The 14,354-nt window shown below is 44.5% G+C and overlaps 1 protein-coding gene across 1 annotated transcript in view; it reads right to left on the minus strand.

The window, feature by feature from the left end:
- LOC311514748 (disintegrin and metalloproteinase domain-containing protein 20-like) overlaps positions 1–14,354 on the minus strand; it is a 135,819-nt gene that overhangs the window by 55,514 nt on the left and 65,951 nt on the right. Inside the window, exons 9-10 of the mRNA XM_084617441.1 lie at positions 2,312–2,401; positions 804–996 (exon numbers count right to left, since the gene is read on the minus strand). Coding sequence (XP_084473567.1) covers positions 804–996; positions 2,312–2,401 — 283 coding nt within the window. The remainder of the gene's footprint in view (positions 1–803; positions 997–2,311; positions 2,402–14,354) is intronic.

A 14,354-nucleotide genomic window follows, 5' to 3' on the forward strand; every position in this document is an offset into this window, starting at 1 on the left:
TGAGGGTGATTTACATTCTTTCTGGGTATCTCAATACCCCATCTCTTATGCTCCAAAATGTAGCCTGGCCCCTCAACATTTCTTTTGTCCTCAGTCTGTCCTACTCCCTCTACTCTTTAAAGTGAGCCCTTCCCATATCAATAGTCTGGATCTAGCACCTTCTGTAGTCAAAGATGACTCCCTTACCACTTAAGCAGGCATCTCATCCAACTTTCCCAAATCACCTATTCCCAAACGCCAGCTGCTTTGCTATCAAGGAGCCACTCCCGACCTCTACTGTTACTTCCTGGGTTGAGGGAGTGTGAAGGATCTAGCAGCAGAAGTTGGGCACATTATGAATGTTTAGGTATGACAGTTGGGTGACCAGATGTCCTAATTTTATAGGGCCAATCCCGATATTCGGGCCTTTGTCTTATTTAGGAGCATATTACCCCTCTCCTTCTGTCCTGATTTTTCACACTTGCTATCTGGTCACCCAATATTACAGTGACTGGTGCTATAGAATAAACTAACATGTAGGTATGATGTTCAAGATTCACTAATTAGACAGGATAAGTTCAGGGAGAAGGGGGGTTTGCCAGCAGAGGGCAGGCAGTGTCACTCAAGGCTCACTGCATCCAGGAATCTTGACTTGACATTGCCTCCCAGTAGCCATACAAACTCTCCCTTCCTCTATGGCAGAGACACCTTCCCAAAAGGAGAATTAGCCCATCCCCAGATGGCAGCCATTTAAGAAGTTACCAGTTTCCTAAGAGTTAAGTGATGCTATTATTTATTTTTATATACAACCAGGGAAAACTTGCCTTTGCCAAATATAGCTTTGCACTGTCTCTCATGGCTGGGGCATCTCCTTTGGAAACAATGGACATTGTCACCACACGGAGTTCCATCTTGCTTAAACACATCCTTTGGGCACCATTCTGAAGTCCCATTGCAGTACTCAGGTAGGTCACACTCACCAATTCTTTCTCTGCATATTTTTCCTTCTCTATGAAACTGTTGAAAATAATAATACAAAGATCTGAAGGTGATTTCTCTCAGGAAGCCTATCCCACAGGCTGTCATTAAAATGTTGTTTTAGCAGTTCCCTAACATCTAACCTGTAGTTACTTAGCCATTTGTTTTAACACAGCTCAGGTAAAAGGAAGATGCAAAATAAATACATTAAGTAGAACTCACTTTCTTGGTCTTATGTTGACATTTATCACAGTGCATTCCAATTCTAATCTTTAAAATAATTGTAATTCTTTTCCACTCCAAAATGATGATTAAACTCTTAGTGCTTTTAATAATTAACAATGATCAAAGAAAATATTGATTCTTGCCTATCTATTCATTTTCTTTTGCATGTTGGGTCTGCCAAGGCTAGGCCTGGGGTCACATCACTAACAATGCACAACAGCTGGAGTTAACAGTCACTGGTAAGTGGGGGAAGGGACTCAGCCAGCAATTTACTTCATATCTTTTTACAGCATTAGAATGTCTGGCGTAAATGAGGGTCAGATCAGCAGATCCCCTATGTCAAAGAAAAGAAACTGATAGCTGAGGGGTGGGCAAACTTTTTGGCTGAGGGCCAAATCAGGGTTGCAAAACTGTATGGAGGGCCGGGCAGGGAAGGCTGTGCCTCCCCAAACAGCCTGGCCCCTGCCCCCTATCCGCCCCCTCCCACTTCCCGCCCCCTAACTGCCCCCCTCAGAACCCGTGACCCATCCAACCCCCCCGCTCCTTGCCCCTAACCACCCCCCCAGAACCCGACCCCCTTCCTGTCCCCTGACTGCCCCGACCTCTATCAACACCCCCGCTCCCTGACAGGCCCCCTGGGACTCCCACGCCTATCCAACCCGCCCTGTTCCCCGTCCCCAGAACCTCCGCCCCATCCAACCGCCCCCTGCTCCCCCGTCCCCTGACTGCCGCCTGGGACCCCCTGCTTCTTATCCAGCCCCCCCGCTCCCCGCCCCCTCACCATGCTGCTCAGAGCAGCAGGAGCTCGCAGCCCAGCCACCTGGCCGGAGCCAGCCATGCCACTGTGCTGCCCAGCAGGAGCGGTGGGCCAGAGCTGAGGCTGCGGGGACGGGGGACAGCAGGGGAGGGGACAGGGGCTAGCCTCCCTAGCCGGGAGCTCAAGGGCCAGGCAGGATGGTCCCGCGGGCCAGATGTGGCCCGTGGGCCGTAGTTTGCCAAACCTCTGTGATAGCTTGACAGGTAGGAATTAAACCTCTCTCTTCTGGAGTACTGAAGCTGCTGAGCCTGTGTATCTGGGCATCAACATGAATGATTCAGGTTGCTAAAGGTTATCACATTTTTATCTCACCTGACAGTTTTCACAGCAGAGTCCAGAAATACAGGCAGCACCTGGCTTTACCGTACAATTGGCTAGGCAACAACCATTCCGTAGGCACACCTTCAAATACAAAATGAAATAGCACCTCACTATAACAATCTGCTGCAGAGTTCTCCTGGCATAGCACTGCTCTCATACTTTATCGTTTTACTGAATGTCATTAGTGCTATTTCTTTCAAATAGTAATAAAGTTAGTGAAGTTGAGAGACAAATTCCCATTCCCCACCAGAGTTCAAATCATATAGATTTAAAAGAAATATTAAAATTTTAGATCCAAATGCTACACAAGAAATCCAAAGAGAATGCTACCGTCTAGAGAGGAAGTATAGTCCAGTGGTTATGAGAGTAGCCTAGTACTGAGAAGACTGGGTTTATTTCCATGCTTTGCTGTAATCTTCATGTGAGCTTGAGGACAAGACACTCAGGGAACGGAGGCACAGAAAAACTATTTGTGAACAGGGATAAGAGTACTTCCCTATCTCCTTGGGGTCTTATGAGGATAAATACATTTAAAAGATTGTGAGGTGTTCAGATTCTACAGTGATGGGGGTCACATAAGTACCATAGACGGATGTAATATTTCTAATGATTTGAAGACATGTGCAAACAATCTTCAATAGTTTTATTTTATGTATGCTTTTAAAAGCAGATTCACCAGGACACTAAAGAAGCATTCAGCAGCCAAAGCGCACTCGAGAATCTGGTGCTCAATTTGTAATTTACCTGCTGGTTTAGAGGATTGCATTAGTGAGACTGGTCCTATGTGCAGTTAGGTATGGGGATAGCGTAGTCCCGGGGTCTCAAACTCAAATGACCACGAGGGCCATACGAGGTCTAGTACATTGGCCTGAAGGCTGCATTACTGACACCTCCCCCCATGCCACCCTCGGCCCCACCCCCACTCCACCCCTTTTATGAGGCCCTGCCCCTGCCCCGCCTCTTCCAACCCCTTCCCTGAGGGCCGGAGCTGCTCTAGGTAAGTGCTGGGTGGGACAGGGGGACCGCAGGGAGCTGGCAGGCCACAGGAAATAGCCCTGCGGGCTGCATTCGGCCCACAGCCCATGTGTTTGAGACCCCTGGCGTAGTCCCTGAGTCCCAATGTTTCTGGGTTTTAAGGGCTTCCCCTGTACCCCCATCTTAGTTCTCCTGGTACTGCTGCCAAAATGGGAGTGGTGCTAAGGCAACAATGGCATGGAGAGCCTTACAGGCACTGATGCAGCCATGGAACCTTTAAAGAGCAGTGACAGTTGGGCCAAGTAAACTAGATGTGTCCAGTCTCCGCTTGGACCACTGAGTCATTACAGCCAACAGCACGGTTGCATACAGATTAGCAGCAGAAGAAATTTGGCAACTGGTGTAGTTAGTACTGATGTCACAATGGCCCCAGTGAAGAGTTACCCAAGCTCTTAAACTGAGCCTATTAACGGCCTATTATGGTGACAAAGGTGTTGGTAACAACTTCATAATGTAGGTTGAGTTCCATTCTGCACTTACAGCAGGGATTCAACTGCTTTGGTATACATGAAAAATACAGCACCTCCTTCCCAAAATGGTAGCACTTACTCTCTCAATAGAGACTGAACTAATTTTCTAGAATTTACAATTTTAATTAGTTCATGGGTTAAAATTAACGATAAACTAGGTCCTTTAAGAAATTTAGCCTCCCCAGGGAAGAACCCAAGGAAGGCAAAGAGGATACAGATGAGTCATTTATGTCTAAGCTAAAGAGCTTATTCCCATGAGCCTCTGGGGTTGCTGGTAGGGAATCATAGAATCATAGCACTGGAAGGGACCTTGAGAAGTCATCTAATCCAGTCCCCTGCACTCATGGCAGGACTAATCCCTGACAGGTTTTTGCGTAACCTACTCTTAAAAATCTCCAATGATGGAGATTCCACAACCTCCTTAGGCAATTTATTCCAGTGCTTATTCCACCTTGACAGACTAAAGAAACCCAATTTTTTCAATCTTCCCTCCTAGGTCATGTTTTCCCAGACCATTAACCATTTTTGTTGCTCTTGTCTGGACTTTCTCCAATTTTTTCACATCTTACATGAAATATGGTGCCCAGACCTGGATACAATGCTCCAGTTGAGGCCTAATCAGCGTGGATTAGAGCAGAGAATTACTTCTCGTGTCTTGCTTAAAACATAAGAACATAAGAATGACCATACTGGGTCAGACCAAAAGTCCATCCAGCCCAGTATCCTGTCTACCAACAGTGGCCATTGCCAGGTGCCCCAGAGGGAGTGAATTTAACAGTAATGATCAAGTGATCTCTCTCCTGTCATCCATCTCCACCCTCTGACACACAGAGGCTAGGGACACCATTCCTTTCCCATCCTGGCTAATAGCCATTAATGGACTTAACCTCCATGAATTTATCCAGTTTTCTTTCAAACCCTGTTATAGTCCTAGCCTTCACAACCTCCTCAAGCAAGGAGTTCCACAGGTAGACTGTGCGCTGAGTGAAGAACTTCCTTTTATTTGTTTTAAACTGGCTACCGATTAATTTCATTTGGTGGCCCCTAGTTCTTATATTATGGGAACAAGTAAATAACTTTTCCTTATTCTTTCTCCACACCACTCATGATTTTATATACCTCTATCATAGCCCCCCTTACTCTCCTCTTTTCCAAGCTGAAAAGTCCTAGCCTCTTTAATCTCTCCTCATATGGGACCCGTTCCAACCCTAACCATGTTAGTTGCCCTTTTCTGAACCTTTTCTAATGCCAGTATATCTTTTTTCAGATGAGGGGACCACACCTGTATGTAGTATTCAAGATGTGGGGGTACCATGGATTTATATAAGGGCAGTAAGATATTCTCTGTCTTATTCTCTATTCCTTTTTTAATGATTCCTAACATTCCATTTGCTTTTTTGACTGCCACTGCACACTGCATGGACGTCTTCAGAGAACTATCCACGATGACTCCAAAATCTTTCTCCTGATTAGTTGCAGCTAAATTAACTCCCATCATATTGTATGTACAGCTGTGGTTATTTTTTCCAGTGTACAGTTCTTTACATTTATCCATATTAAATTTCATTTGCCATTTCGTTGCCCAATCACTTAGTTTTGTGAGATCTTTTTGAAGTTCTTCACAGTCTGCTTTGGTCTTAACTATCTTGAGCAGTTTAGTACCATCTCCAAACGTTGCCACCTCACTGCTTACCCCTTTCTCCAGATCATTTATGAATAAGTTGAATAGGATTGGTCCTAGGACTGACCCTTGGGGAACACCACTAGTTACCCCTCTCCATTCTGAAAATTTACCATTTATTCCTACCCTTTGTTCCATGTCTTTTAACCAGTTCTCAATCCATGAAAGGATCTTCCCTCTTACTCCATGACAACTTAATTTACATAAGAGCCTTTGGTGAGGGACCTTGGCAAAGGCTTTCTTGAAATCTAAGTACACTACGTCCACTGGATCCCCCACATGTTTCTTGACCCCCTCAAAGAACTCTAATGGATTAGTAAGACATGATCTCCCTTTATAGAAATCATGTTGACTTTTGTGCAACAATTTATGTTCTTCTATGTGTCTGACAATTTTATTCTTTTCTATTGTTTCAACTAATTTGCCCGGTACTGACGTTAGACTTTCCGGTCTGTTATTGCCAGGATCACCTCTAACCAGTCCTGTTACAGTTACTTCTTAGACCAGACCCTGTGCTCCACTCAGGACTAGATTGAGAGTTGCCTCTCCCCTTGTGGGTTCCTGTACCAGCTGCTCCAAGAAGCAGTCATTTAAAGTATCAAGAAATTTTGTCTCTGCATTTCATCCTGAGATGACATGTACCCAGTCAATATGGGGATAATTGAAATCCCCCACTATTATTGACTTTTTATTTTGATAGCCTTTCTAATCTCCCTTAGCATTTCTTCGTCATTATCTCTGTCCTGGACAGGTGGTCGATAATAGTGCCCTACTGTTATATTCTTATTAGAGGCATGGAATTATTATCCATTGAGATTCTATGGAACATGTGGATTCATTTAAGATTTTTATTTCATTTGATTCTACATTTTCTTTCACATATAGTGCCACTCCACCGCCCCCCCACATGACCTGTTCTGTCCTTGCGATATATTTTGTAGCCGGAATGATTGTGTCCCATTGATTGTCCTCCCTCCACCAGGTTTCTGTGATGCCTATTATAGAATCATAGAATATCAGGGTTGGAAGGGACCTCAGGAGGTCATCTAGTCCAACCCCCTGCTCAAAGCAGGACCAATCCCCAACTAAATCATCCCAGCCAGGGCTTTGTCAAGCCTGATCTTAAAAACTTCAAAGGAAGGAGATTCCCCCACCTCCCTAGGTAACGCATTCCAGTGCTTCACCACCCTCCTAGTGAAAAAGTTTTTCCTAATATCCAACCTAAACCTCAACCACTGCAACTTGAGACCATTACTCCTCGTTCTGTCCACTGCTACCACTGAGAACAGTCTAGATCCATCCTCTTTGGAACCACTTCAGGTAGTTGAAAGCAGCTATCAAATCCCCCCTCATTCTTCTCTTCTGCAGACTAAATAATCCCAGTTCCCTCAGCCTCTCCTCATAAGTCATGTGTTCCAGTTCCCAAATCATTTTTGTGGCCCTCCGCTGGATGCTTTCCAATTTTTTTGCACCCTTCTTGTAGTGTGGGGCCCAAAACTGGACACAGTACTCCAGATGAGGCCTCACCAATATCTAATAGAGGGGAACGATCACGTCCCTCAATCTGCTGGCAATGCCCCTACTTATACATCCCAAAATGCCATTGGCCTTCTTGGCAACAAGGGCACACTGTTGACTCATATCCAGCTTCTCATCCACTGTAATCCCTAGGTACTTTTCTGCAGAACTGCTGCCGAGCCATTCGGTCCCTAGTCTGCAGCGGTGCATGGAATTCTTCTGTCTTAAGTGCAGGACTTTTCCTTGTTGAACCTCATCAGATTTCTTCGGGCCCAATCCTCTAATTTCTCTAGGTCCCTCTGTATCCTATCCCTACCCTCCAGCGTATCTACCTCTCCTCCCAGTTTATATCAATATCCTCCTTAAACAAGAAGCACTCTAGTTCACCCATCTTATTATTTAGATTTCTAGCAGTTGTGTACGAGCACTTTAAAAACTTGTCACTGTTTATTTGTCTGCCCTTTCCTGATGTGTCAGATTCTTTATGTGAATGTTTCTCATCTGATCTGGTCCATACTTTACCCTCTTCCATCCTCTCCTCCTGACTAAAACCTAGAGAATTTCTATCAATAGACTCTCCTCTAAGATAATTCTCTGTCCGATCCAAGTGCGCCTCTGCAGCAATCAGCTTTCCCCCATCTCTTAGTTTAAAAACTGCTTTGCAGCCTTTTTAATGTTAAGTGCCAGCAGTCTGGATCCACTTTGGTTTAGGTGGAGCCCATCCTTCCTGTATAGGCTCCCCCATCCCAAAAGTTTCCCCAGTTCCTAATAAATCTAAACCCCTCCTCTCTACACCATCATCTCATCCATGCATTGAGACTCTGAAGCTCTGTCTGCCTACCTGGCTCTCCGCGTGGACCTGGAAGTATTTCTGAGAATGCCATCATAGAGGTTCTGGATTTCAGTCTCTTTCCTAGCAGCCTAAATTTGGCCTCCAGGACGTCTCTCTTACCCTTCCCCATGTCATTGGTACCTACATGTACCATGACCACCGGCTCCTCCCCAGGACTACACATAAATCTATCTAGAACCTTTGCACCAGGCAGGCAAGTCACCATACGGTTCTCCCGGTCATCACAAACCCAGCTATCTATGTTTCTAATGATCGAATCTCCCATTACTAACACCTGCCTTTTCCTAATGACTGGAGTTCCCTCCCCCAGAGAGGTAACCTCAGTGCGAGAGGATACCCCAACATCATCTGGCAGGAAGTTCCCAATTATGGGAAGGTTTCCCTCTGTTCCTGTTGACTGCTCTCCTTCTCTGGGCCTTTCATCCTCCTTAAAAGCGCAGGGGCTATCTGACTGGAGGTGGGACAAATCTACAGTGTCCCGGAAAGCCTCATCAACATACCTCTCTGCCTCCCTTAGCTCCTCCAGTTCCGCCACCCTGGCCTCCAAAGCCCCTACACGGTCTCTGAGGGCCAGGAGCTCCGTGCACTGAATGCACGCATACGCCACCCACCCACAGGGCAGGTAATCATACATGCTACACTGAGCGCAATAAACAGGATAGCCCCCACTCTGCTGCTGGGCTTCTGTCTGCATTTTCTCCTATAGCTAACTAGGTTAATAATAGGGGTTTTGTTTAAATCAAGACGTTTTGATTATAGTTTAGTTTTGATTATAGATTATAGTTTAGTGTAAAGGTTTTAAAGAATGGCAAGTGTACCTCGCCCCCTTCCCACTCTCCTTCCCAACTCCCTCTCGAAACTTCCTGTTAGTGGCCCCTGTTCGCAAAGCTCCCTGTTCGCTTGCTCACTTCTTTATAAAGCCCTGGCCTTCTTGATAGCCCTGCCCCCTGACGAAGGCTCAGCCAATGAACAGAGGCTTCTAGATTTCAAAACTTGTTTAGAAGGTCACAGCTTCCAACTGCCGACCAGAGCACACGGTCCTTGAAACAAACAAACAAACACACACACACACACACACACAAGCTCAGCACACAGCAAATAACCCCCAAACACAAACACACACTACAGTCAGCCACTTACCCCAAGGGTCCCGTATTTGCTCCTCCTTCACCTGGAGAACTCCCTCTCAAAACTCCCTGGTCGCGGTCCTGCTAATACACTCCTGCTAATACATCCCAGAATGAGGTTTGCTTTTTTGCAACAGTGTTACAGTGTTGACTCATATTTAGCTTGTGGTCCACTTTGACCTCCAGATCTCTTTTTGCAGTACTCCTTCCTAGGCAGTCATTTCCCATTCTGTATGTGTACTACTGATTGTTCCTTCCTAAATGGAATACTTTGCATTTGTTCGTACTGAATTTCATCCTATTTACTTCAGACCATTTCTCCAGTTTGTCCTGATCATTTTGAATTATAATCCTATCCTCCAGAGCACTTGCAACCACTCCCAGCTTGGTATCGTCCGCAAACTTTATAAGTGTACCCTCTATGCCATTATCCAAATCATTGATGAAGATATTGAACAGAAGCAGACCCAGAACTGATCCCTGAGGGGGTCCACTAGTTATGCCCTTCCAGCATGAATATGAACCACTGATAACTACTCTCTGGGAAGGGTTTTCCAGCCAGTTATGCACCCACCTTATAGTAGGTAGCATCTAGGTAGCATTTCCCTAGTTTGTTTATGAGAAGGTCATGCGAGACACTATCACTATAAAGACACTATAAAGACACTATAAAGCTTTACTAAAATGAAGAAGTACCATGTCTATCCCTTCCCCCCTCCATCCACAAGGCTTGTTACCCTGTCAATGAAAGCTATCAGGTTGGTTTGACAAGATTTGTTCTTGACAAATCCATGCTGACTGTTACTTATCACCTTGTTATCTTCCAGATGTTTGCAAATTGATTGCTTACTTATTTGCTCCATTATCTTTCCAGCTACAGAAGTTAAGCTGACTAGTCTATAATTCCCCAGGTTGTCCTTATTTCCCTTTTTATGGATTGGCACTATTTTTTCCCTTTTCCAGTCTTCTGGAATCTCTCCCATCTTCCATGACTTTTCAAAGCTAATAGCTCAGATATCTCCTCAGTCAGTTCCTTGAGTATTCTAGGATGCATTTCATCAGACCCTGGTGACTTGAAGACATCTATCTTGTCTAAGTAATTTTTAACTTGTTCTTTCCCTATTTTAGCCTCTTCTGATCCTACCTCATTTTCACTGGCATTCATTATGTTAGACGTCCAATCACTATCTACCTTCTTGGTGAAAAACAAAACAAAGAAATCATTAAGGACCTCTGCTATTGCCACATTTTCTGTTATTGTTTTCCCCCCTCATTAGTAACGGGCCTACCCTGTCCTTGGTCTTCCTCTTGCTTCTAGTGTATTTGTAGAATGTTTTCTTGTTACCCTTTATGTCTCTTGCTAGTTTGATCTCATTTTGTGCCTTGGCCTTTCTAATTTTGTCCCTACATACTTGTGTTATTTGTTTATATTCATAGTTTGTAATTGACTTAGTTTCCACTTTTTGTGTGACTCTTTTTTGATTTTTAGATCTTTGAAGATCTCCTGGGTAAGCCAGGGTGGTCTCAAGCCATACTTCCTATCTTTCCTACACAGTGGGATAGTTTGTCACAGGTGTATAGATTCCAAATGATTTCAGTGTTGCCCTGGAATCTTTTAGGCTATGCAGCTTATCTTCCATCTTTTGTGAAAAGAGGAAGAGACCCTCAAAGAGCAAATCCTGGATGGTATGCTGTATTTCGGGAGGGAAACCAGAAGACTGCAGCCACAAACACCTCCTAATAGATATGGCAGATACCATGGATCAAGCTGCTGAGTCTGCCATATCCAAGCTGTCCTTGCCACCAGCTTGCCCTCCTCTATGATAAGAATGAATTACTGCCTGGAGTCCTCCAGTAGCCTGTCTTTAAACATCATGATATTTTCCCCTAGGGTGAAGTCGTAGCAACATAGGAGTGCTTGTTGGTTAGCAATTCTAAGCTGTAGGCCTCCTGTAGAATAAAGTTGATGACCAAACAAGTCCAGCCTCTTTGATTCTTTACCCTTTGGTGTCAACCCTTCTTGGTGTCCCTGCCTCTGCCACTCATTAGTTGTTGCAGCTACTGGAGATGTAGGGGGATGAGAGCAGAGGTGTTTGGAACCCTTAGAAGGGACACAGTGTCTGTTCTCTGCCTATTTAGCCGTGGGGAGAAAGGGTTTGCAAAAATGTTTTGATTGGTTCCAGAACTGCTTCGTTAATTGGAAGCGTCACGCTGGAGGGCCCCGCACACGCTAATATGTCCACTATCTTGTGGGATTTTTTCATGGACCTCTTCTGCTTGAATGTCTAACACTGGGGCACTCTTTTAAGCAGTCCGTGGTAAGCCTTGTAATCCTCTAGTGGTGGTGCATACTTCTCTACAGCCTCATCTGGCAATGAAGAAGATGCACCAGGATGCCGAGGCAAAGGCTGATCTACCTCTTGCAATGGAGGAGCTGCCTGAGCAACTTTCAGCTGATCAGTACCAGTGCCTGTACTGGGTGTTGGAGAATGTTGTCTGCAGTACTGATGGTCTCTGTGCACCCTTGAGGAAGGCAACTCAGATGGGAGAGGGGTTGTCATAGCAGGGGCTAGGGTACTTCACAGGGTCCAGAAAGGCCACTGACATAGCAGTGGTGGACTCCATGGTTGTACAGGCCATTACCCCTTATGATTTGGCCACTGTTGATACTGCTGTGACTTCCATGGACACTAAGGCTCTGACAGAGGATAAGCTTCCTGTATGGTATGGGACACAAAAGACCCTTCTTCTGAATCCAACAAAGATGAGTCAGATTCCTGCTATAACAGTGGAGAAGAACCCATGTGGACAAGAGATAGGTAAGCTGAACACGGAGATGGCGGTAGTGAGGATATTAATAGTGGCTTGCCCCTGGAACATACTGGCTTTTTAGGTACCGGAAGCAACATCAGAACCGCATGTTCTTGTGGAGCTGATGTAGGAACTACAGTCACTAGTACCAGCTGAAACCCTTCCTTAAATGCTGGGGACATTGATACCAAAAGGTTAAGCAAATCTCAGCATTATTGGTACTGGAATTGGGTCTTGAGTCTGGTGTCTTTGTATAGAAATTTCGTGGGTCAGGCTTGATGGGTCTAGCATAAGTTCCAGAGTCAAAAAACACTCTTGTAGCAGATGAATGTTCTGTGGAATGCCATCCCACAGAGTCCTTGTCTCTAGCTGGTCTCAGTACCTAAGGTCTTGCTGAATGAATTACCGAGGCCTTGGAAGATCTGTATCTCTTCTTTAGTACTGGAGACACAGAACGTGGTGCCAAAGACATCTCAGGAGGCACCTCTGTGCTGAGGGTGCCACACTTGGAGTATATTTTGAGTCCTATGTTTCCATCAGAGGGTGAAGTGCCACCTCCATAAGGAGACACTTATGCCTTGCTGGTCCATCCTTTTTAGAGTGAGGCTTAAACCCCCTACAGATGTGACACTTGTCACTTATGTAGGATTCCCCCAAACATTTTAGACAGTTTGGGTGCAGGTCACTGACCAGCATCAGTCTGGCACATGACAGGCAGGACTTAATCCCAGAGGGCAAGGCATGGCTCTGGACCTAGTCCTGAGAATCAGATTTCGTCCAAAAAGGACTTAAAAACTGAAACTTATCACTAACACAATCTAAGCACTATATCTACTAACTACTAAACAACAAAGAGAGTATATGCAATGAGTGATGGAAAAACTTGGATAGCAAGACTGGAAGTGCACCAACAGCCCTCTCTGGTGGTAAGAAGGAACTGAGAGGGCTGGGGTCAACTCCATCCTCTTATACCCATGATGCACAATGGCAGAGGGTGCTCAAGCCACCCCAATGGGTATCGCTGAGAGAAAAAGTTCTCCAACAACTGTGCACAAGGCGAAGAATAACAAACATAAAGAAGTACTTCTTCACACAATGCACAGCCAACCTGTGAAACTTGTTGCCAGGGGATGTTGCGAAGGCCAAAAGTATAACTGGGCTAAAAAAAGAATTAGAGAGGTTCATGTAGGATAGGTCCATCAGTGGCTATTAACCAAGATGGTCAGGGTATCCCTAAACTTCTGACTGGCAAAAGCAGGGGCTGGATGACAGGGGATGGATTAGTTGATCATTCATGTTCCCGTTCATTCCCTAGGCTAGATGGACCATTAGTCTGACCCAGTATGGTCATTCTTATGTTTTTATGTTCTAATCCCTGCTTTGAGTGCCAAACTGAACTCAGCCTTAACTATGGAACCATGAACAATGATAAAACCAAAATGACCTCCCCACAGTATTTTCTTGAAGAGTAGTTTTGAAATTGGATAAAACACAAGAAACGTACAATGCTTCTGTAAAACCTGCATTAAACTGATGTCTTCAGTTACTAACCTCATCCATGCCACAGTCACATTCCTCCTCATCGTCTGTCACACCATTACCACACATCTGTACTCCAAATGCTTTCTTTTCTGGTATGTCAAGTAGACAAGTTTTTTCTGGTTTTCTTATCATGTCATAATAGTTTGCTCTAGAGCAGTTACTGAACTCTGTACACTGTATCCTCCTGCGTAAGGAGAAGATATCTAATACTAAAGAGCACTTTAATCTGTCAGATAGATGTATATCAAAATCCAATGGCTGGAAGTTAGACTCATAGACTTAAAGGTCAGAAAGGACCATCATGATCATCTAGTCTGACCTCTTGCACAGTGCAGGCAACAGAACTCACCCACATACTCCTGTAATAGACCCATAAACTCTGGCTGAATTACGGAAGTCCTCAAATCATGATTTAAAGACTTCAAATTAAAAAGAATCCACCATTTACACTAGTTTAAACCTGCAAGTGATGCACGCCCCATGCTGCAGAAGAAGGTTAAAAAAACCCTGGGGTTTTCTTCTTGAAGTAGAAACATGTATTACTTTGAAGCCATTCATTCAGATGGTGGTCTGATTTAAAATTAAATGGACTCCTCTAATACACAGACAAACTGACCATGCACATAAAATATAAAAAACAGACTAATCACTTTACAATAATGTTTATACTGTAGCATGAAATCAACTTTGCTCTATATTTTCAATTGAATATTCTCTGATCAGGAAATTAAAGTTGTTATTAAAATACTTTTGATTTTATAATGAATCATGTTTTAAAAATAATTCCTTACCTCATCATTGTTCCCTGCAGATTGATTCCATTGGTGCAAACTAGGTGGATAGTCCTTTCTGTATATGCAAATCAGCTTGGAGTCAACCAGTAGTAGCTGAGAATTTTCCCACTCTCAGTCACTGACTCCTCTTCCTGTTTTCTCCAAAGTTTTTCAAAGCTGTACCTTCAGTTTAAGTGAGCCAGCAAGTGAACTGTGGGGGGTTG

Source organism: Lepidochelys olivacea (assembly GCF_965140295.1).
Source record: "Lepidochelys olivacea isolate rLepOli2 genome assembly, chromosome: 1".
Lineage (NCBI taxonomy): Eukaryota > Metazoa > Chordata > Testudines > Cheloniidae > Lepidochelys > Lepidochelys olivacea.